The 22,979-nt window shown below is 39.6% G+C and overlaps 1 protein-coding gene across 1 annotated transcript; it reads left to right on the top strand.

The window, feature by feature from the left end:
• Positions 1 to 129: 129 nt before the first annotated feature.
• On the top strand, positions 130 to 22,648 carry pex2 (peroxisomal biogenesis factor 2). Its single transcript, XM_043689130.2, has 2 exons — positions 130 to 349; positions 21,100 to 22,648. The coding sequence occupies exon 2, from the start codon at positions 21,117 to 21,119 to the stop codon at positions 22,023 to 22,025; it is 909 nt and encodes a 302-aa protein (XP_043545065.1). The 5' UTR covers positions 130 to 349; positions 21,100 to 21,116; the 3' UTR covers positions 22,026 to 22,648.
• The last annotated feature ends 331 nt before the right edge of the window (positions 22,649 to 22,979 follow it).

The following is a 22,979-nucleotide window of genomic DNA, read 5'->3' as shown; positions in this document are numbered from 1 at the left end:
CTGGGCAACTAGAACCGCCCACCGTGTCACCTCGGATTGATGGAAAGGGTCCCTCCTGCAGGACGGTTGGTTCCTTCCAGTGCCAATCAATCGGTGATGTCATAGGCCGCCGTCCTCGCGCCTCGCCGCCCGCCGTCGCGAGGAGGAGGCGGTTGCAGGGGGTCAGGGGTCATTCGCTGAGCTTCAGAGAAACACTTTTTCCCGTTTATACAGACTCTTAAGACTCAGTCACAGAGCTAATAAAAACTGTACCGTGATTGCCTTTATATCCGTCTGGATCCGGTAGCGTACTGTCAAGATCCCGCATTTCCGAAGGCCAGCTGCCCGTTTGGTGAGAGGCCCAGTTCTGGTAGGTGTTAGATTTGTCATTGGTGAAGGTGGCCCACTTACACTGTTACAGGGTCTTCACAAAAGCAAATGCATGCCAGCTGTAAACTCCCACATATTTAATTTTACACTTCGCTGTCAATTTCTTTCCTCCATTGAAAACGACAGTATTAAATCATTGAGGAGAAAGTGAGGTCTGCAGATGCTGGAGATCAGAGATGGAAATGTGTTGCTGGAAAAGCGCAGCAAGTCAGGCAGCATCCAGGGAACAGGAGAATCGACGTTTGGGGCATTAGCCCTTCTTCAGGAATCATTGCCTACCTGTGGCTGATTTGTGGGCCACTTGAATCCGACACAAGCTTAACCTCGATGACAAATTTAGCTCGAGTGCATTCACACAAACTCCGTAAACTCTGAAATTTAGGGATACATTTTGTCCTATTGATAATATTTTGGGTGGTTAGTATTAATTTCCAAATTTCGTTTCTTCTACTTAAAAGGTGGGAGACCTAATTAGTAGATAACTGTTGTGTTCTCTTCAGTTGTCAAAGCCTTCTTACTTAAGAACGGTGTTTTGTGAGATTTTCTCCTTTAATCTAATTTGCTATTTGCTTTCTGCCGCGTGCCTTTTGAAGAGGTCTGATGATTCTCAGAATGATTGATTGCATAATGGCTATTTTTCTATAAAGATTGGGATTATATCATATCTTAATATTGACTCTGTGCGTGTTAAGTTTTAAACAGCTTTTGATTTTTTTGTAGAGAATGTTGACGGGCAGCTACCAAATAAGAATCTAAATAGATTAAGACCATAAAATAACTAGGAATTAAGTAGTTGTCATGATGCAGATACTTGTCATTTCTCATCTGAAACTGACAGGAACTTCTACCGTTCGTGTCTGCGTAGTTAATTAGAGAAATATAGAACTGAAAATGTGTTGCTGGAAAAGCGCAGCAGGTCAGGCAGCATCCAAGGAACAGGAGAATCGACGTTTCGGGCATAAGCCCTTCTCTCCTTAGAGAAATATAGAAGCAACTGTCAGTTTCTTTTTTTTTATTTTTCCAAAGTATGGACTGTTTAATTTGCCCTGATTGCAATTAACTAGAAATCAATGAATTTACAAAAACGTTCTTGTTTTCATCATGTCTCATTTGTAAAACCCCTCAAAGCTATAACTTCTGAATAAGATATAACTTAGTTGTTAACTGAGTACTATATTAAATTTATAATTAGAGTCACGGTGATGTACAGCATGGAAATAGACCCTTTGGTCCAATTTGTCCATGCCAACCAGATATCCTAACCTAATCTAATCCCATTTGCCAGCACTTGGCCCATATCCCTCTAAGGAGAAAGTGAGGTCTGCAGATGCTGGAGATCAAAGTTGAAACTTTATTGCTGGAACAGCACAGCAGGTCAGGCAGCATCCAGGGAACAGGAGATTCGACGTTTCGGGCACAGGCCCTTCTCTAAACCTTCCTATTCATATACCCATCCAGATGCCTTTTCAAATGCTGCAATTGTACCCCTTAGGTCCCTCTTATATCTTTCCCCCCTCACCCTAAACCTATACCCTCTGGTCACGGACTCCCCCACCCCAGACTTTGTCTATTTGTCCTAGCCATGGTCCTCATGATTTTATAAACCTCTATAAGGTCACTCCTCAGTCTCTGATGCTCGAGGAAAAACAGCCCCAGCCTATTCAGCCTCTCCTTCATGCTGCTCAAAACCCTTACTTTTTCCAGTAACCTAATGTGATTTTTGTAAACTGTCAGGTTGCTCAATCTTCACAATCCCATCCTAAATATTTTAAAAGTTTATTTATAATATTTTAACTTCACATGTTTATGTCCCAATTTTTATTTTGCTGTTTGTAAAATGTTCATCAAACAAGAAATTCAATGCTTTTTACTTCTTGGTTTGTTGTCTGACAATACTTTAGCATGATTTATTGGTTATCCTACTTGATAACATCACTATTGATAGATCTCTGGTGATCCTCTCAATTCAGTGCAGATTTGAACTGTGACCAGGAAAGAGGAAATTCATGCCATAGAGGTCTCTAGATTCTTTTGAGCAATTTTCGTCCTGATCATGATGTGTGTATCCAAGATCAGTGTGGACAAATCTGGTTCAAATTTATGGGATACTGGCACCAGTACTGGGAAGAAGGGAGCTTTTCTGATTGGGTTCCGCCTGTACCATGTTGAGACCAAAGTCCTGATGAATCTCATAACTAGGGCTGTGGATAGGGCTTTAAATTAAATAAAATGAAGGGGTGGGGGGATGTGCATGAAAAATTATGGGAAAAGTTAAAGGGGCAGGGATCGGTTATTGGAAGTTTCCAGAGTAAGTAATAGGACAGAGAGTATGGAAAAGATCAGGCACAACAGATATGGAGACAACTGTGACAAAAGGGACTGTCAACCTAGGACTGACGTTGTACTTAAATGCACACAATATATGACATGAGCTTGTAAAGTAGATTAAAATTGGCAGGTACAATGTGAGTGCATGGCTGTGGGGGACCAGGGCTTGGAACTAAATATCCAAGGAAATGCATCCTATTGAAAGGGCAGGCAGATGAATAGAAGGGACAGGGTTGCCTTGTTAGTAAGAAATTAAATCGATAGCAAAAAAGTGATATAGAGTCAGACATCAAGAATCTGTGTGGGTAGAGTTGAGGAACCGCAGTTCTGATGGGGGTCATGTACAGGCCTCCTAGCAGTAATCAGGATATGGGGTGGAAAATAAATCAGGAGATAGGAAAGGCACTTACAATAATCATGGGGGTTTCAGTAGAAAAGTGATTTGGTCAAATCAGGTTGGTAGTGTATCCCAAGAACAGGAATTTGTGGAATGTCTGTAAAATGGTTTCTTGGAGCAGCTTGTGGCAGAGCCCACTAGCGAACAGGCAATTCTGGATTTGATGATCTGTAATGAGGTAGACTTGCTTAGGGAGTTTAAGTTGAAGGAACCTATAGATGGTAGCGACCATAATATGATAGAATTCACCCTGCAGTTTGAGAGAGAGAAACTGGAATGAGATGTAACAGTAATTACAATTGAGTAAAGGTAACTACCAGAGTTGATTGGAATGAGATCATAGCAGGGAAGACTGGGGAGTAGCAATGGCAGGAATCTTTGGGGTAATTCAGGAGACAGAGGAGAAAGTCATCCCAAAGAAGAGAAAACACATTAAGCAGAGGACGAGGTAACCATGAGGGATTTTACCGACAACATAAAATTAAAATAAAAAGCATACAATGTGGTGTAGAATAGGGGGAAGCCTTTAAAAACCAACAGAGGATAATTAATAAGGAGGAAGATTGAAGGAGGTTACACGGGTTTTTTTAGATATCTAAAAGGTAAGAGAGAGGCAAGTGTGGACATTGGACCACTGGAAAATAAGGCTGGATAAGTAGTAATGGGGAACAGTGTAATGGTGAAAATGAACAGGTACTTTGCATAAGTTTTCACAGTGGAAGATACTAGCAGTGCACCAGAATTTCAAAAGAGTCAGGGGACAGATGTGAGTGTAGTGGCTACCTCTAAGGAGAAGGTGTTGGGGAAGCTGAAAGGTCTGAAAATGGATAAATCACCTCGACCAGATGTACTACGTCCCACGTTTTTCTGAAGGACATAGCTGAGGAAATTGTGGAGGCATTGGTGGTGATCTTTCAGGAATCACTAGAGTCAGGGAGGGCCCAAAAGGATTGGAAATGGCTAATGTATCATCCCTATTTAAGAAGGGTGGGTGACAGAAGATGGAAATTATAGGCCAGTTAGCCTGACCTCAGCCACTAATAAGATTTTAGAATCAATTATTAAGGATAGGATAGTGGAATACTTGCAAGTATGTGGTAAAGTAGGGTTGATTCAGCATGGCTTCATCAATGGAAGATCATATCTGACAAATCTGTTAGACAGTTTTGAGAAGATTTGAATCTCAAGTTGAGGTTCTGGAGTAAGTTTGCTCGCTGAACCTTCAAGCTCAGCAAGCAAACTGATATCCAAAATCTGTTAGAATTCTTTGAGGAGGTAACAAGCAAGTTAGACAAAGGAGAGCCAATGGATGTGATCGATTTGGATTTTGAGAAAGCCTTTGACAAGGTGCTGCACAAAAGGCTGCTAAATAACGGTGGGTACTGACATGGACAGAGGATTGGCTGACTGGCAGAAGGCAAAGGTTTTTTTTTCAGAAAGGCAACTGGTGACTAGCAAAGTTTCATAGGGATCGGCGTAGGGACCACAACTATTCACGTTGTACATCACTAATCTCAATGAAGGTATCTGAGGCTATTGTTACGTTTGCAGATGACACAAAGATCAGTGATGGGATAGGTAGTGTTAAAGAAATGAGGAGGCTACAGAAGGACTTTGATAGATGAGGAGAGTGAGCAAAGAAGGGGCAGATGGAATACGATGTAGGAAAGAATGAGGTTATGCACTTTGATAGGAAGAATTGAGGTGTCGATTATTTTCTAAATGAGCAAAGGCTTTGGAAATCTGAAACACAAAGGGACTTGGATGTCTAGTTCAGGATTCTCTTAAAGTTAACATGAAAGTTCAGTTCGCAGTTAGGAAGGCAGATGCAGTGTTGGCATTCATTTCAAGAAAGCTAGAATACATGAACAGATATGTACTTTTGAGGCTACATAAGGCTCTGATCAGACCACATTTGAAATAATGTGAGAAGTTTTGGGTCCCGTATCTAAGGATGGATGTGCTGGCCTTAGAGGAGGTTTACAAGAAAGGTTAAAGTGCTTGCCACATGAGATGTTGAGGACTCTGGGTCTGTAAATGATGGAGTTTAGTCACTTTGGTGTTGGGGGGGGTGGTTCTCATTGAGACTTGCTGAATACGGAGAGTAGTATGACCCGAGGGCGCAGCTTCCAGAGCAAAGGAATGACCCATCAGAACTGAGATGAGGAGGAACTTCTTGAATGATAAGGTAACTCTTAAGAAAGATAATTTGGGACAAATGGAATGGCATTTGGAAAAGACTTATTATTAAATTAAAATCACTATTAAATTTTTGAAGCAAAGTTAGATATTACTAGATTAATGAAGTTTGTTAAGTTCTCTCATAGAATGTGAACTTTGCTGGCAAGTCGAGTATTTTATTGTTCATCTGAAATTGCCGTAAAAAAGATAGTGGTGAGCTACCTTCTTGAACCCAATTGATCTATGTAGTATAGTGAGGGAGTTTCACGATTTTGACCCAGCAACAATGCAGGAACTCAGACGATTTCCAGCTTAAGGTGGTGGATGGCTTGAAAGGGAACGTGAAGATGGTAGTGTTCCCATTGTCTGCAGGCTTTGTCCCTCTAAGTGATAGAGTTCCCAGGTTTGATTGAGGCTTAGTAAGTTGCAGCAATGCACTTTATTTATGTACACGTTACTGACATTCTGTGTTGGTGGAGGGAATGGAAACCAATCAAGTGGCACATTTTCTGCTGGAGGTGTTGTGCTTATTGAACAATATGGGAGCTGTATTCATCTAGAAAAGAGGTAACTATCCCATCATAATCCTGACTTGTGCTTATAAATGGTGAGCAGACTCTGGAGGGTCAGAAGGTGAGTTGCTCTCTGCAGAATTTCAAGCCTTTGAACTGTTCTTGTAGCCACCGGATTTATATTGGGCAGCTGGCATTGCACACACATCTTCTTACATAACAGGGCAACTAAAGAAAACCTAAGAGGTGTTTAGTTTAATTAATAGAGGCACGATGTTCAAAAGCAAGGAGTAATAAAACTGATTATGTGTTAGCCAGAGTAAGAATATTCGGTTGAATATTCGGAGAAAGGACACCAACATATCAGAAAGAGTCAGGAACAGGATTGACTAGAATGATCTCAGAATTAAGAGACTTCAGTTATGTAGATCACCTGGAGCAGCTTGAGTTGTTCTTGAAAGACAAAATGATGAGCTAAGTCACAAAAGAAAAACAAACTATTAAGAGATTTATTGGAAATATACAAAATTATGAAAGGGTCTTGTAGAGTTAGTAAAGTGAAAACTAAGAAATTGGATTAATTGGACAACTTTGAACAGAACCATCAAAGACATAATGGCTCAAATGGCCTCTCTCTGTGTGTACGTAATACTATGAAGTTAATGCCTATTGATTTTCAATAAGGAGATCCTGATTTCTGCTGGATAGTCGACATGAGAGACTGACAAGAGTTCAGGTAATTTTCTTTCTCTCATCAGGAAGATAAATACTGAAGTTAGGAATGGTATGTCAACATAAGACTAAGAACTGACATGAGAGCAGGTAGAAGATGTAAGGGCAAGAAGCTACTGGTAATAAATTGGCATTTTGGTTCCTCCTGTGATATTTTTACTGCCATTGAAGATAGGCAGCAGTAATATTAGTGTCTAGATTAGAGTGGTGCTGGAAAAACACAGCAGTTCAGGCAGCATCCAAGGAGCAGTAAAATCGACGTTTCGGGCGAAAGCCCTTCAGTAATATTAGGTTGTTTGTCTCGAAACAGTATATCTCAAAAACTAACAAGTGGATTTCAGCAAAAATTGGCACATAGTTGGGATAGACCCAATGTCAAACTGATTCATTTTTTTGCTTAGATACAAATCCACATCCAGATCCTGACATTTGATTTTTAAAAAAATTAACATTGGGAGATAGAGCAAATAGACATTTTTCAGAAGAATGTTGTGTATAATCTCACCTGCTGTGGTAGTATTTGTTCTAGATATTAAAATGTGAGCAGAGTTTTCAGAACATGTTCGATATGGATAGATATACGCCTGCCCTGTAAGGTGGAAGCTGTTACTGACTTCGTTTGCAGAGCATTACACGGGCTAGGAAAAACTACATAATTAAAATAAGACTCGGCTAACACAGCACTCTATCCTGTTTGAAAGAAAGTGAGGGCTGCTGATGCTGGAGATCAGAGCTGAAAATGTGTTGCTGGAAAAGCGCAGCAGGTCAGGCAGCATCCAAGGAACAGGAGAATCGACGTTTCGGGCATAAGCCCTTCTTCAGGAATCGTAATCATATTCCTGAAGAAGGGCTTATGCCCGAAACGTCGATTCTCCTGTTCCTTGGATGCTGCCTGACCTGCTGCGCTTTTCCAGCAACACATTTTCAACTCTATCCTGAAACAAATAAACAGGGCATTAAGATTAGATTCCCTTCGGCCCAACAAGTCCACACCGACCCTCCGAAGAGTAACCCCCCAGACCCATTTCCTCTGACTACTGCACCTAACACTATGGGCAATTTAACATGGCCAATTCACCTGAACTGCACATCTTTGGACTGTGGGATGAAACCAGAGCACACCCGATGCTGGAATCGAACCTCGGACCTTGGTGCTGTGAGGCAGCAGTGCTAACCACTGAGCCACCGTGCCATCCATAAATGTGTAACTGATATGGAAGCTTGAGAGACTTGCATTGATTTAGCAGCTTGGATGTCCCAAAGCACCTTACAGCCAATTAAGTACTGAGTGGTGTCTTCTTAGGCTGTCCCTTGGGATTGGAGGTGATTTGCTTCCACTCCAGTATCATTGGTCTGGAGGTAACGGCTATGTCAATCTTACGGTCTCCAGACTTTGCCAACTATGGTGGTGCTTAAAGGAGGAGAGTTGTTTGAAGTATTGTATGCTGTCTCTAACACCTCAAACAAACAGCAGTGTACTGGTCAGATAATCTTTGTGCACCGTTGATTAAAGAACAAGCATTGCGAAGGACTCATCACCTACTTCTCGAGACCAGTTAGGATGAGCAACAACTACTACCGTAGCCAGCAAGGTCAAATGCCATGTAAAAATTTTATAAAAGAGCACCGGGTGGGGGTTAATTTGTATTAGTCTTTTGACGTGAAGTCATGGAATCTTATACATACACCTGAGAGGACAGACAGGGCTTTTGTTTAACATCTCACCTGAAAGACTAAGAGTGAGCAGACCCTCTACAGTACCACAGTATCAGGCTAGATTATTCTGCTCTGAAATGAGATTTTAACCCATGACTTTCTGAATGTAGCCCAGTGAGGAGTGGTAATCTGGGAACTGGGATTTGGAAACAGAATTTGCAGTTTCTCTTACAGGAGTTTGGGAAAGATTATTTCCTGATTACCAGCCACCTGGCAAGGAATTTGTCAAGTTAATTTTAAGAAATGTTTTATGTTGCAGTACTTTATAAAATAACATTTTGAAGATTTATCTTATTGTTCTAATTTAGCCTTTTCCAGGGTGCTTTTTTGACACACATTAATAGCTCCTTGAGAAATGTATTCTACTGTAATGTCATACAATACTAAAATATTATATTTTTGCAATATTTAAAAATGTAAATGATTGTTTCTTCAAAGGCCACAAATTATAATAAAAGTCTTGATAAGGAAGAAAAAGTTCAGATTTCAGAGGAGGTTTATACAGTATGTCACTTTTGAGAAGTTCTGTCTGTTTATCTGAAGAGTCAGTTAAAGTAGAAGCAGTTTTCTTAAAATATATTGGAGATTGCATTGCTAAAGAATCTGGCCCATTTGTAATGAAGACACATGGAATAAATGGTCAACAATTGTTTCAGTTCATTGCATTACTAGTGACTGCACTTGAAAACTACTTCACTGCTTGTGAATCATTTCAAAATGTTCTGAGGATTATGAAGGGTGTTTTACAAATCCAATTCTGTTTATTCTTGTGAGTGTAACTTTAAAATCTGCAAGTTGCAATCTTTTAGATGCCTGAGCTCATACAGTGCAGCAATTGGGAAACCACTTGGTTGGTTTGAACAGGGGATGAGCATATCTGAAATCAAAAAAAAAAACTAGCTATCTATATTATTTCCAAATATAAAACCAAGAACTATGGGATGCTAGAAATCTGAAACAAACAAAGACAGAAATTGCTGGAGAAACTCAGTAGTTCTGACAACACCTGTGGAGAGAAAACTGTGAATGTTTGGAATCCAGTGACCCTTCTTTAGAAGGTTTTCTTTCTTCAAAATGCTTTAGCATTTAGTTTATGTAGCAGCTATTTAAATTCAACTACTGTCAGCAACAGAGCATGGGGTGAATGTTTCATAAATTCTGTTGAACTTTGCTTTCATCCACTAGACTAAAGATGGAAGGAAATATGATGCCTGATGAGATCCACTGTCAAAAATATTTAGAAATTCTCAAAATTCCTTTGAGCCAAACTTGGTGCTAGAGTTCCACATTCAGTCATTTAGAATTCTCTTTTTAGAAAATTAAATAAGTACTTGAAGGGAAATAATTTACAAGGCTATGAAGAAGGCAACTGCAAGTAATTGTTTAACTCTACCAAAGAACCAGAACAGGCATAATTGACAACTGCTACCTTCTGCATGAAAACATATTTTCTTGGCAGAAGTGGATCGTTATCTCAGTGAATGAGAAAATTTTTCTATTCTGACCACTCCACAATCTATCTGGCTTCTTTCCTGCATCAGAGTTTTTTTTTCCAGAGGCAGCAGAAGTTCTAGTTTGTCCCCACCACCCTGCCATGAAAGTAGCATGGAGAGGCACAGCCATGTAGGAAGCAAGATCATGATCTCAGGAAGTGGCCTAACTCAATTCCCACCTTGAGGGTTAAACTCTAAGCCCAGTTATATAGATTTTTTTTTAAACAGGCCTATTCAACACAGACTCGTCACTGGTGGCAATAAATTGTGAAATATGAATGTGATGGCCTTTATAATTATTCTAATGATCTTGCTTCTACACCGGTAAGAATCAGAGGTTTTAGAATGCATTTGGTAACAGAAGTTGCAAAGTTTTTCTCAAGGCAACCACAAATGAGCAAAACCTAAAAACGTGTAAACTGCCACTCGCAAATCATTTATCATCAATGCAAAAAATATGAATTATAATTCTTCAACCCCCCCCCCAACTTTAAATCTATCTGGTGTTATCTAGCCTTAATCAAAGGTTTCAAGCTCCACAGTTCATTTGTCTCTGTAATAGAGCAATATTTTCAATACTTCAGGTTAGTGTCTTAGAGATCTACAGGGTAGAAAAAGGCCCTGGTCTTTCAAGTCTGTGCCAAACAAAAACAGCTTCCTAAGTATTCTTTGCCATTTCCCAACATTTGATCCACAGCCATGTATTTCTTGACATCATGAGTGTACATCTAAATACTACTTAAATTCAGTCACAGAGATGTACAGCAAGAAACAGACCTTTCGGTCCAACTCGTCCATGTCGACCAGATATCCCAACCTAATCTAGTTCCGCTTGTCAGCACCCGATCCATATCCCTCCAAAACCTTCCTATTCATATACCCATCCAGATGCCTTTTAAATGTTGCAATTGTACTAGCCTCCACCACCACTTCTGGCAGCTCATTCCATACACTTACTACCCTCTGCGTGAAAAAGTTGCCCCTTAGGTCTCTTTTATATCATTCCCCTCTCACTCTAAACCTATGCCCTCTAGTTCTGGACTCCCCCACTCCAGGGAAAATACTTTGTCTATTTATCCTATTCACGCCCTTCATGATTTTATAAACCTCCATAAGGTTACCCCTCAGCCTCCGACACTCTGGGGAAAACAGCCCCAGCCTATTCAAGCTCTCCCTATAACTCAAATCCTCCAACCCTGGCAACATCCTTGTAAATCTTTTCTGAACCCTTTCAAGTTTCACAACATCCTTCTGATATGAAGGAAACCAGAATTGCATGCAATATTCCAAAAGTGGCCTAACCAATGTGCTGTACAGCCGCAACTCCTGTACTCAATACTCTGACCCATAAAGAAAAGCATACCAAACGCCTTCTTCACTACCCTATCTATCCGCGACTGTACTTTCGAGGAGCTATGAATCTGCACTCCAAGGTCTCTTTGTTCAGCAACACTCCCCAGGACCTTACCAAAGTGTATAAGTCCTGCTAAGATTTGCTTTCCCAAACTGCAGCATCTCTCATTTATCTGAATTAAATTCCATCTGCCACTCCTCAGCCATTGGTCCATCTGATCATGATCTCATTGTAATCTGAGGTAACCTCCTTCGCTGGCCACTACGCTTGCAATTTTGGTGTCATCTGCAAACTTACTAACTATACCTCTTATGCTGACATCCAAACTCATTTATATAAATTACGAAAAGTAGTGGACCTAGCACCGATCCTTGTGGCACTCCAATGGTCACAGGCCTCCAGTCTGAAAAACAACCCTCCAACATCTGACTTCTACCTTCGAGCCAGTTCTCTATCCAAATGGCTAGTTGCCCCTGTATTCAATGAAATCTAACCTTGCTAACCAGTCTCCCATGGGGAACTTTGTTGAACGCTTTACTGAAGTCCATATACATTACGTCTACCACACTGCCCTCCTCAATCCTCTGAGTTTTTTGAAGAAGTAACAATCAAGTTTGTGAGACATGATTTCCCACGCACAAAGCCATGTTGACTATCCCTAATCAGTCCTTGCCTTTTCAAATACATGTAAATACTGTCTCTCAGGATTCTCTCCAACAACTTGCCCACCACTGACGTCAGGCTCACTGGTCTATAGTTCCCTGGGATGTCCTTACCACTTTCTTACCACCTTGGCCATGTTAGCCAACCTCCAGTCTTCTGGCACCTCACCTATGACTATCGATGATACAAATATCTCAGCAAGGGGCCCAGCAATCACTTCCTTAGCTTCCCACAGAGTTCTGAGGTACACCTGATCAAGTCCTAGGGATTTATCCACTTTTATGCATTTTAAGTTTCGGCCTCAACCACAATTGCGTTGAGTTCCAGATTCCCACTGCTCCCTGGGTGATAAATCTTCTCCTTGTATCCCTGCTAAACCTCCTGCCCTTACCTTTAAATCTATGCCCCTGGTCATTGAACCCAACCAGGGAGAAATATAACATAGAACATAGAAACGTATAGCACAGAACAGACCCTTAGGTCCACAATGTTGTGCCGAGACTTAATCCTAATGTAAAATATAGTAACTTAACCTACATACCCCTCAACTCACTGCTATCCATGTCCATGTCCAGCAGTCGCTTAAATGTCCCCAATGACTCTGCTTCCACCACCACAGCTGGCAATGTATTCCATACATTCACAACTCTCTGAATAAAGAACCTACCTCTGACGTCTCCTTTATACCTTCCTCCTAATATCTTCAAACTATGACTTCTCATACCAGTCAATCCTGCCCTGGGGAAAAGTCTCTGGCTATTGACTCTCTCTATTTCTCTCATTATTTTGTACACCTTGATCAGGTCTCCTCTCCTCGTCCTTCTCTCCAGAGAGAAAAGTCCGAGTTTATTCAACCTTTCTTCATAAGGCCAGCCGTCCAGTCCAGGCACTGTCCTGGTAAACCTTCTTTGCACCCTCTCCAAGGCCTCTGTATCTTTGCTATAGTAGGGCGACCAGAACTGGACACAGTATTCAAAGTGTGGTCTCACCAGGGACTTGTAGAGCTGCAGCAAAATCCCGTGGCTCTTAAACTCTATACCCCTGTTAATGAAAGCCAAAACACCATATGCTTTCTGAACAACCTTATCCACTTCGGTGGCAACTTTGAGGGATCTATGTACTTGCAAACCCAGATCCCTCTGTTTCTCCACTCTGCCAAGAATCCTGTCTTTAATCCTATATTCAGCATTCCAAAATGCATCACTTCGCGTTTATCCAGGTTGAATTCCATCTGCCATTTCTCAGCCCAGCTCTGCATCCTGTCTATGTCGTGCTGCAGCCTGCAGTAGCCCTCTATACTATCGAGGACACCTCCAACCTTTGTGTCATCTGCAAATTTACTAAGCCACCCCTCGACCTCCTCATCCAACTCATTTATAAAAACTACAAAGAGCACAGGCCCAAGAACAGACCCCTGTGGGACCCCACTCAACACTGACCTCCAGGCAGAATACTTCCCATCTACAACCACTCTCTGCCTTTTGTAAGCCAGCCATTTCTGAATCCGGATAGCCAAATCTCCCTGTATTCATACTTTCTGACTGTATGAATCAGCCTACCATGGAGAACCCTATCAAATGCCTTGCTGAAGTACATATACACCACATCTACTGCTCGACTGTCGTCGACCTGTCTTGACACCTCCTCAAAGAACTCAATAAGATTTGTGAGGCATGACCTGCCCCTCATAAAGCCATGCTGACTGCCTTTAATTACACTATGCTTTGCCAAAACTTTGCTGACCACAGACATAAGACTGACTGGTCTGTAATTGCCAGGGTTTCCCTATTACCCTTCTTGAAAAAAGGAACAACACTCGCCTCCCTCCAATCCTCCGGTACGACTTCTGCAGAGAGTGAGGAGGCAAATATCCCCGCCAGCGGCTTAGTAGCCTCCTTTCTCGTTTCCCGGAGCAGCCTAGGATAAATCTGGTCTGGCCCTGGAGACTTATCAATCTTACATTTGGAAACATTGGAAAACATTATCATCCTGTCTGCCGTGACTATGCTCATCATAATTTTATACATCTCAATTATGTCCCCCACTCCATCTGCTCTGCTTGAAGGGAAACAAGGAGTAAGTGAGGACTGCAGATGCTGGAGATCAGAGTCCAAAGGTGTGGTGCTGGAAAAGCACAGCCAGTCAGGCAGCATCCAAAGAGCAGTAGAGTCGACGTTTTGATTTTAAGGTCTTCCTGATGAGGATCTTATGCTTGAAATGTCGAATCTCCTGCTCCTCGGATACTGCCTGACCGTCTGTGCTTTTCGAGTACCACACTTTTTGACTCGAAGGGAAACAACTCCAGTCTACCCAATCTCTCTAACTGAAACTCTCCAACTCGGGTACATTTGCTAAATTTCCTCTGCACCCTATCGGTTAGAATCATGTTCCTCCCTGAATGTGAATTCCAGAACTACACGCATATTTCTAGCTGTGGCCTCACCTGTATTTTATGCCGTTCCAGCATCACTTCCCTGCTCTTAGATTCTAGACCTCACCTAATTAAAGTAAATATCCCATATACTTCCACAGTAAGGAGCAACAGGTCCGTCTGATCCCCAGTGCTTCTTAGGGTCCTACTATTCATTATGTCCTGCCATATTTGTCTTATCACCTAATACTTACCTGAATTGAATTTCATTTGCCATTGGTTAGCCCATCTGACCATCTTGTGTGTATCATCTGTAAGCTTACTGATTAACCCTCCTATATTCAAGTCTAAAACATTTATGCATAACCCATCACTGATCCCTGCAGAACCCCACTGGACACAGGCTTCAGTCACAAAAGCACCCTTCAACCTTCATAAAAACCGAAAGAACTGTGGATGCTGTAAATCAGAGACACCAATACAAATTACTGTAAAAGCTCAGCAAGTCTGGCAACATCTGTGGAAAGAATCAGAGTTAACTTTTGGGGTTGAGTGACCCTTCTTCAGAACTCAGTTGTGCTTGCTTCCTTTCATTTCATTTCATTTTATTTCCATTTTCCCTTTTCAAAATAAGCAGTAAAGGTGCTTTCTTGTTATTTTTTCTCACTGTCCATGTAATTGGACACAGAACAATCAACAGACTTCTATGTTAAGTCTTATATAATACAATGACAATACCTAAATAGGATAGTTCCTTCAACACAAATCTGAATCTAATTTCAATTGCTGTCAATGATATACTAGAGTGCTTACTTTTCCAACTTGAAGTTACTGGCAGTGTTTACAGAGTTTAGTAAGCCTAAACATTGTTTAGAAGGATATAGACTTTTCTATAAGCTTGAAGCTTTGAAAATTTAGACACCTTTTTTTTAAAGTGTAAAGTTATTGACAGAAGACTGTGATGGTAATACATCTCCTGGTATGTCTTGGGAGCTTGTCAATAGAAATGTAGCTATTGATAGAAGCCTGTGGGAGATGGCTTTCTGCCTTCCTTACATCTGTGTGATCTCTAAATCATAACAACATTAATATTGACAAGCTCCTGACAATAGCCACATTACTATTGATAGCTTTCTGTCAATAATATGTTCCCAAATAAAATGTATTAATTCATAATTTGTAAACTGTTCGATAATTCTATTGAAGAAAAATATCAAGGGAAGTTCCTACTCCCATAGTGATGTGCTGTTATAATTTATATTGGTTGTAAAATATATTTCAAAGGCAAGTGTTACTGCCAGGTTTTGTAGTTTAGTTTAGATAAGAAATTGTATTTATTTAAGTAGTGCAAAGTCTAAGCATATTACACTATAACTTCTTCACTCTGGGACTTTGAGACCAAGGCATGTTCTGGATGATAGAGTAATGTTAGAATGCCTAATTGCAAGTGAGAGAACTGGATATACATATGGACCCAAATTACAAAGCATTGAAAAAACTTTAAAGCACTTACAGTATTGCATGACTAAAATAATTTTGTTCCTTATTTCTGAAGTACTACACTAAAATAACATTAATGTAAAGTGAATAGGCGATTCCATGTGACCCAGAATTAGCATTATCAACAGATCTAGGCTGGGAAAAATAGAGGAGAAAGTGAGGACTGCAGATGCTGGAAATCAGAGCTGAAAATGTGTTGCTGGAAAAGCACAGCAGGTCAGGCAGCATCCAAGGAACAGGAGAATCGACGTTTCAGGCATAAGCCTTTCTTCAGGAATGGATTCCTGAAGAAGGGCTTATGCCCGAAACGTCGATTCTGCTGTTCCTTGGATGCTGCCTGACCTGCTGCACTTTTCCAGTAACACATTTTCAGCTGGGAAAAATAGAATTGTGGTTATTTACTCAAACTTCAAATTAAAGGAACTGAGGACAATTTCTTTGAAGATTATATAACCACTGTGTAAAGTTTTGATTTTTAATTTTAATTTCTACCCAGTCAGCTGAGTTTCTTTTCCCATCATTCATTCTCCCTCCCTGTCAAATTCCATTTCTATTATCTGTGTTAGATTATGGCCATTAGAATAATTGTAAACATGTAATAATTGTAAAGTCATGTAATTTGCAATCATATGACTTGTTGCAGCACTGTGAATGGCAGGTCTTGAGTTGGACCTGTTTAAGAAAACAGTCCAGATAACTAAATAGAAGTTGCTGGAGAAACTGAGCAGGTCTGGTAGTGTCTGTGGAGAGAAAATAGCATTAACATTTTGGGTGCAGTGACCCTTGTTCAGAACTGGAGCCAGAGATTAAGTGGAACTGGAGAGCAGGATGGCGCTGAGCTAGAGTGAGGCAGTGCTGATGGGGAGAGAGAGAGGTCGAGAATGTGCATATGACAACGGATGGCACTGTGTGTGGATCTCAGGATGTGGTGAGAAGAGTTCTCTGAGGAATATTGAACATCACAGGGATACCTGTCATCCTAGGTGGATTCAAACCACAAAGGATGAAACTTGAGTTTAAATCCACGTAAGGTGAGCGAGCTTCAGACAGCCACTGGGGGATGTGATGTGGCTGTTGAAAATGGTCTTTGCAAATACAGTATCTTGTCAAACACCAGGAGCGACAGTGAAATTAATGACTGAACAAGAAAAAAATTTGAATGGAAATCGTCTAAGAGAGGAACAGAATGTCTTCGAGATGGGCATACCTGGAAGAGGTGTGGCAGTGAGTTAAAAAGTAAACAAAAGAAAAACTGAACAAAACCCAAAGAACTTTGGATATTGGAACTCAGAAACTGAAAGTTCTGGAGAAGGGCGACTGGACCCAAAACATTAATTCTGCTTTCTGTCCAAAGATACTGCTAGACCTGCTGCATTTTTCCAGCAATTTCTGTTTTTGTTACTGATTTCTAGCATCCACAAGTCATTCATTTTTTTTGGATGGGTAACTAAACTCTCTGATTTTAAACCTGTACGTGGAAACTGCAATTTGGGCCATTAACTGAGGTTTCAGTTCCACCCTACACCACCAGGACTATGTCATAGTGGCAGAGACAAATTGAAGTTGTTGGTTGCTGTTAAGAGAAGCACATCTGATGTGGCTGGAAGGCAGGTGGGTGTTGAAGCAGACAGATTAAAAGGTCCCAGTTGACATCAATCCATTTCTGTAAATCAGAATTTAAACCTGAGTCCCCTCTACCCAACTGCCCCCACTCCCATTTATCTCCTATTAATTCTGCCCCACTACTTGATGCATTCCCCCAATCCCACTCACCCAGTATCCAGGATAAATATTAATAATGGAACCTGTAATAACAATGGAAAGAGTAGCATAGACCATCATCCCTTGCAGTATTTTAACAAGGATGTTTCACTGTTTATTCATGACTAAACAGGTAAGGAAGACTTGTGTATTTCATTGCCTGCTTTCAGCGTTTCTGATTCCTGATGCAAAAATGTTTTAAATACTAAGGCAATACAATGATTTCTACATGGGAGTTTTGTTTATTAGTGTGGGTATTAGCATGTCAGTAAGTAATTAACATGACTATGTCAAAGGAGGGTCATTATGGCAAAATTCATTTGGCAAAAAAGCCTTTTGGACCATTGAGTCTGTGCTGGTCAAAAACAACCACCTAATATTCTAATCCAATTTTTTAACACTTGGCTTATAGCCTTGTATCCTTAGCATTACAAATACCTAACTAAATACTTTTTGAATATTATAATGGTTTCTAGCTCAGTGACCCTTACAGACCCTTAAAGTGAGTCCCAGAATCTCAACAGCCTCTCATCCCTCTCTAAACCTCCTATCCCATACCTTTAAATCTTGTCTGAGGATGTCTTTCAACATAGAGGTACTCGAGTCAGACAGCAACTTGTGGATCTCCATGTTATTCTGCACATGTCTGATCCCCAGAAGTTACTTCAACCTCAGTACTATAAAGACAACAAATGATGACAGTTTCACAATCAAGACCACTGCAAAATCCAGGCTAAGGCTACTGGTATCCACTTAAGTAAATATTTCTGTGGAATTCATCTAAATACAGTGATTTTAAAATATAACAGTCTGTATTTTCTTCAGTTTAAAAATTATCATGCGATATAATATCTAGACATTAATCAAACATTTTCATTTTAATTAGGCCATAACTGATCCTCAAATCATTTCTTTGAAATGCATTTGGGAGGTTTTTCAGTACTTTTCTGCTTGAGCTTTAATTACATTATCTGGGCCAATCATAAAATTTTAAATATGAACTTTAAATTTTCTCCACCACAAATCCACATATTTATTTACAACTTTTTAGTAAATTGTGTGAAATTTAAAATCATCCAATGCAATAGTACTTCATCATATGTATTCTGATCTCATTTCGACAATGTAATAGTAGTTTAGACATTTCACTTTGACAAATATAGTATTTAGGTTTGTTTTGTATTTGCATCAATGTGCAGAATTCACTGATACAATTAGTTGTAAATTACTTTTCCATAATGAGATGTAATCATTTCTAATGGAAATGGTGCTCTAATTTATATTTCATGCATGCGACGCAAATGAATTATCAGTTTTGCTTTAACTCGGATGTTTTAAACAGGTTGCTTATCTTTATCCAAAAATATATTATTAAAAAGACAAATAGTTGCATGTAACTATTTTCTATATGTAATTTAGGTGGTAGTTTGAAATGCTCGTAACAGGGTGGTAGTACCCAGATGGTTCTTCAGCCTTTTATTTAGTGCTTCTCTGGAATGTTGTTTGTACCAGAGTCACACCAACATTTTTTACTGTGGTTTTATAATTAAACATAGTTTTTGGAAGCTTTGTTCATTTTACGAAAAATTTAAAAGCTACTTTATTGCAAAGAATCTTTTAAAATGTCTTTAATGAAAGAATGTTGCTATTCGTTTAAAAAGTTATTTTGAAGATTTTTGCTCCAGTTTGCAGTGGTTATGCTACAGTTGACCTTCATATTCTGGCCTCGGGAAAAGGGGCAAAAACATGGAGTTCTAACTGAAGTCAATAGATAGCAGATAAATCCCTTGTGAAGGGAAGGTCAGGTTTGCGTGGTCTCCATTTTCTTGCTGACCTTTGGACCTTATGATTGAATAAAAAACAGTAAATTCTGACAATACAGTACTCAGCAGGTCTGACAGCATCCGTGGCAAGATGTGTCAAGTTAGCATTTCAGGTCAATAGACCTTCATTAGAATTGGGAAATCTCAGACGTAACAACTCAGTATTTACCTAGTATCTTTTTAATGTAACAAAGTTGAAAGGTGTTTCACGAGAACCTTACCATAGGATTATCCCGAGAACCATACCCCCCCCCCACCCCACTCGTATGAAGGAGATTTTAGATCTGATGACCAAAAGCATTTATCATATATGTAGGTTTTAAATAATTTTAATGAGAGTTTGCACAATGGGTTTTAAGTATGTGAAAGATGTGGTCATATGGAATAAAAAAAGGGTATAATTGACAGATGATGGTATAGAAGATAAGAAAGTAATGCAGAGCTGAAGACAATAGTAATGGGGTCAGTGTTGTAGTTCAGAGAAATCAATGCAAAGCCAATGGCAGTGTAATGGGAGTTTTTTTTTAAATCAAATTCAGATGTAGTGGGGAAAATCCTGAGAGAATTCAATATATCCAGGGAGTGTGGTAAGACAAAGTGCAGTCAAGACAGCGTGGGAGAAAGTGGAATTACAGAAATATGTTTTGATATCACCACCTCCTACACTAGTGCTTCTGATCCCACCCCGCTACCCCCAAACTGGAAGTCTCCAGGTTCACCAGTTTATTTTCCATTATTTATGGTGCCTTCTGCCTGTTGTCTTTCTCCCCTTTTCAATAGCCAGATGGACCATTGCATCACAGATATCCTGGAACACACGTTAATCACTCCCAATATCCTTTCGCTTTCCAATGATACAAGACCCAATCTTTTACTCCTCCCTTCATTCTTGGAGCTCAGCAAGCATCCAATCCAAACCCGCTGATTACAGTATCATAGACGCAGACCTTTTTTTACTAGGTTACCTCATTATGAATGTAATAAATGATTCTTTATTTGATGTGATTTTTTCAGTGCTTGTGTGTTTAGTTACACAAGATTATGATGTCTAAAATGGATTAAAGCTTCTTATTGATACTAGGAATGGCTATGATTGACAGATTTTAAGAAGTAAAAAGCTGAGCAGTGTTTTTTTTTAAACCTCTGCTTGTGTCAATTTTAGGAACATTTCAAAGACATTTCAGTGGCTGGTTCTATACATAATGGTTACCGGGATAGTGGTTGGAGGGATGAAATGTGGCCATGGAAGGGACATGGTGGTCACGGGTGGTCGTAAGGTTTGGCAATCATTACAATTGGGCAAATGACATTTAAGCAGGTGGATATTTAGCGATGAGGCTCACCATTCACCCACCTCCATTGCCACTTCACTCTGACTGCTGAGATAGTAGGACTAATTCCTTGCTTCTTAAGAATATAGAGAGGCCCTAGCTGCCATCTTTAATAGAGATAGATTTATAGGAATCAGGAACTTTGCTGACTTGGGATTTCCACTTCCTTCAGAAAAACTCAGCTTTATTTTGTCACCCTAAGAATGCAAAATATTTTCTGTTTTTATTTCATACTCCAGCATTCATAGCATTTTCTTTTGGGTATTTTTGAACAATCTACTGTGAACACATGAGAATAATTGATTGATGAACCAGTGGGAAAACTCATGAAACAACATGAATGAGGTATTACCTTTAGACTGGAGAGAGCAGATGATCTGATAAAAGTTAATTTTCATAAATGTTAACCCTACAGGAAAAATTTGATTTTATAGATTGTATAGTACTTCTGAATGACTTTTTAAATATACCTACCTGCCTCTGGCTAAGCGTATACAAGTCTTCACTATCAAGTAATAGATGTGATTAAAAACTGAATTCTTTGTTTTATTTGTTTCTTCCTTTCTAGATGCCATTGGTAGCAACATGGGTTCAAAAGAAGACAGCTTAAATTCCCCAACTCCAGTACTAAGAATAAGTCAGCTGGATGCTTTTGAGCTGGACAGAGCCTTAGAACAACTTGTGTGGTCCCAGTTTGTCCAGTGTTTTCAGTGTTTCAAACCTGGCTTGTTAACACATTTTGAACCAGAACTAAAAGCCTTTCTGCAGTTTTTGTTGTGGAGATTTACAGTGTATTCCCAAAGTGCAACCGTTGGACAGATACTTCTGAACATCCGATATAAAAATGACTTATCTCAAGGACCAAAATACCAACCAATGAGTAAGCACCAGAAATTATGGTATGCAATATGCACCATTGGTGGGAAATGGTTGCAAGAGAGAGCCCATGATTTATTCAGTAATCACTCTCCAGAGTCAACTATGCATAGGATTAAATATATCATCACTTTAATAGGTGGATTTTTGAAGGTGGCTGGACTACTGAATTTCCTCACTTTTCTTCAGAAGGGTAGGTTTGCCACGTTTCCAGAACGACTCTTGGGAATCAGAGCAGTTTTCTCCAGAGCTCAGGGTTTTCGTCAAGTCGGTTTTGAATACATGAATCGAGAACTATTATGGCATGGCTTTGCTGAATTCCTAATGTTTCTTCTACCACTGATCAATACAAGAAAAATGAAAGCTTTTGTCTCGTCTTGGTTCCTTCCAGTTGGTCATTGTTATAATAATGATGGCACGTTAGCTATCCATTGTAAAGAATGTGCCCTTTGTGGTGATTGGCCAACAATGCCTCACACAATTGGTTGTAAGCACGTTTTTTGTTATTACTGCATTAAAAGTAATTATTTATCTGATGCTTACTTCACTTGCCCAAAATGTAACAGTGAAGTCCAAAATCTCGTACCTTTGATGCCCAAAATACATAAGTCAGCGTGATATAGATACAATGTGCCTCAACTCCATTTCAAGATATGAAAGTAAAATGTGGCCTGACATATCAAACCAACACTTCAAGGATCACTGAATTATTGAACATACCATCTTTCAGATAATGTGAGTTCTTAGTTACCCACTAAGAGTTACATAGTATATTCAGAGTAGGTGGTGAGTACAACCAATGACTTGGTTAGAGTTCTTTCCTCAACCAGTCCAACATAAAAACAGATTAGGTTACTAATTTAATTTGCTATTTGTGGAATCTTTGAGATGTCCAAAGGACACACAAGCGCAATTATTTTCTGAGTAACCTATTCAAGTTGACCTTTTTTTTATACATTTTTGGCGGTAGAAATAGTATTTTACTTAATTAACTGGAGAAATTATCATAGTTGTTTTGCTCTCTGTGTTCACTTACTCGTGATTACAATATGTGTGTTTAGAAATCCAATTTGCTGTATATACAAGTGAATGAATCAAATTTTATACATTTCATTGCCAAAGAAATATTATGTTAATATTTAGTAATGAAAAAAGTTTAGATTTGTTTCCATTAATTATGTATCCTTTGTTCCTAAATCTTGATTTCATCCGTAATAAATAGAAATGCTTGGAAAAACTGGCCTTTGTATGCTCTGTAAATGACTGCTACCTCCAATTTATTTATGTTGAAATTCACTGTTCATTATCCCCAAGTCCTGCAACACACCAATATCCTATTTGTTCTAGTCTTAAACATTTGAGTTTGGAAGAATAATTTTGTGTAATGCAGTGATGGTAGAAAAGGAGTGAGACCAGTTCAGGGAGCTTTTAGTACGATTAACCCATCTGTTTCAAATGGAACGGTACAGACCACAAAAGTTTACAGTACAGTACACCATTCAGCCATTGCATCTACCCAGAGTCTGAAAGAGTTAACAAATTTCCAATATCCATGAAAAATTATTTATTTTC

The sequence above is a fragment of the Chiloscyllium plagiosum genome, unplaced genomic scaffold (genome assembly GCF_037043375.1).
Source record: "Chiloscyllium plagiosum isolate Xiang-an unplaced genomic scaffold, Cpla_swu_hap1 HiC_scaffold_4, whole genome shotgun sequence".
Taxonomy (NCBI): Eukaryota; Metazoa; Chordata; class Chondrichthyes; order Orectolobiformes; family Hemiscylliidae; genus Chiloscyllium; species Chiloscyllium plagiosum.
The sequence above is the reverse complement of the archived record's forward strand: the minus strand, read 5'-3'. Positions and strand labels throughout refer to the sequence as shown.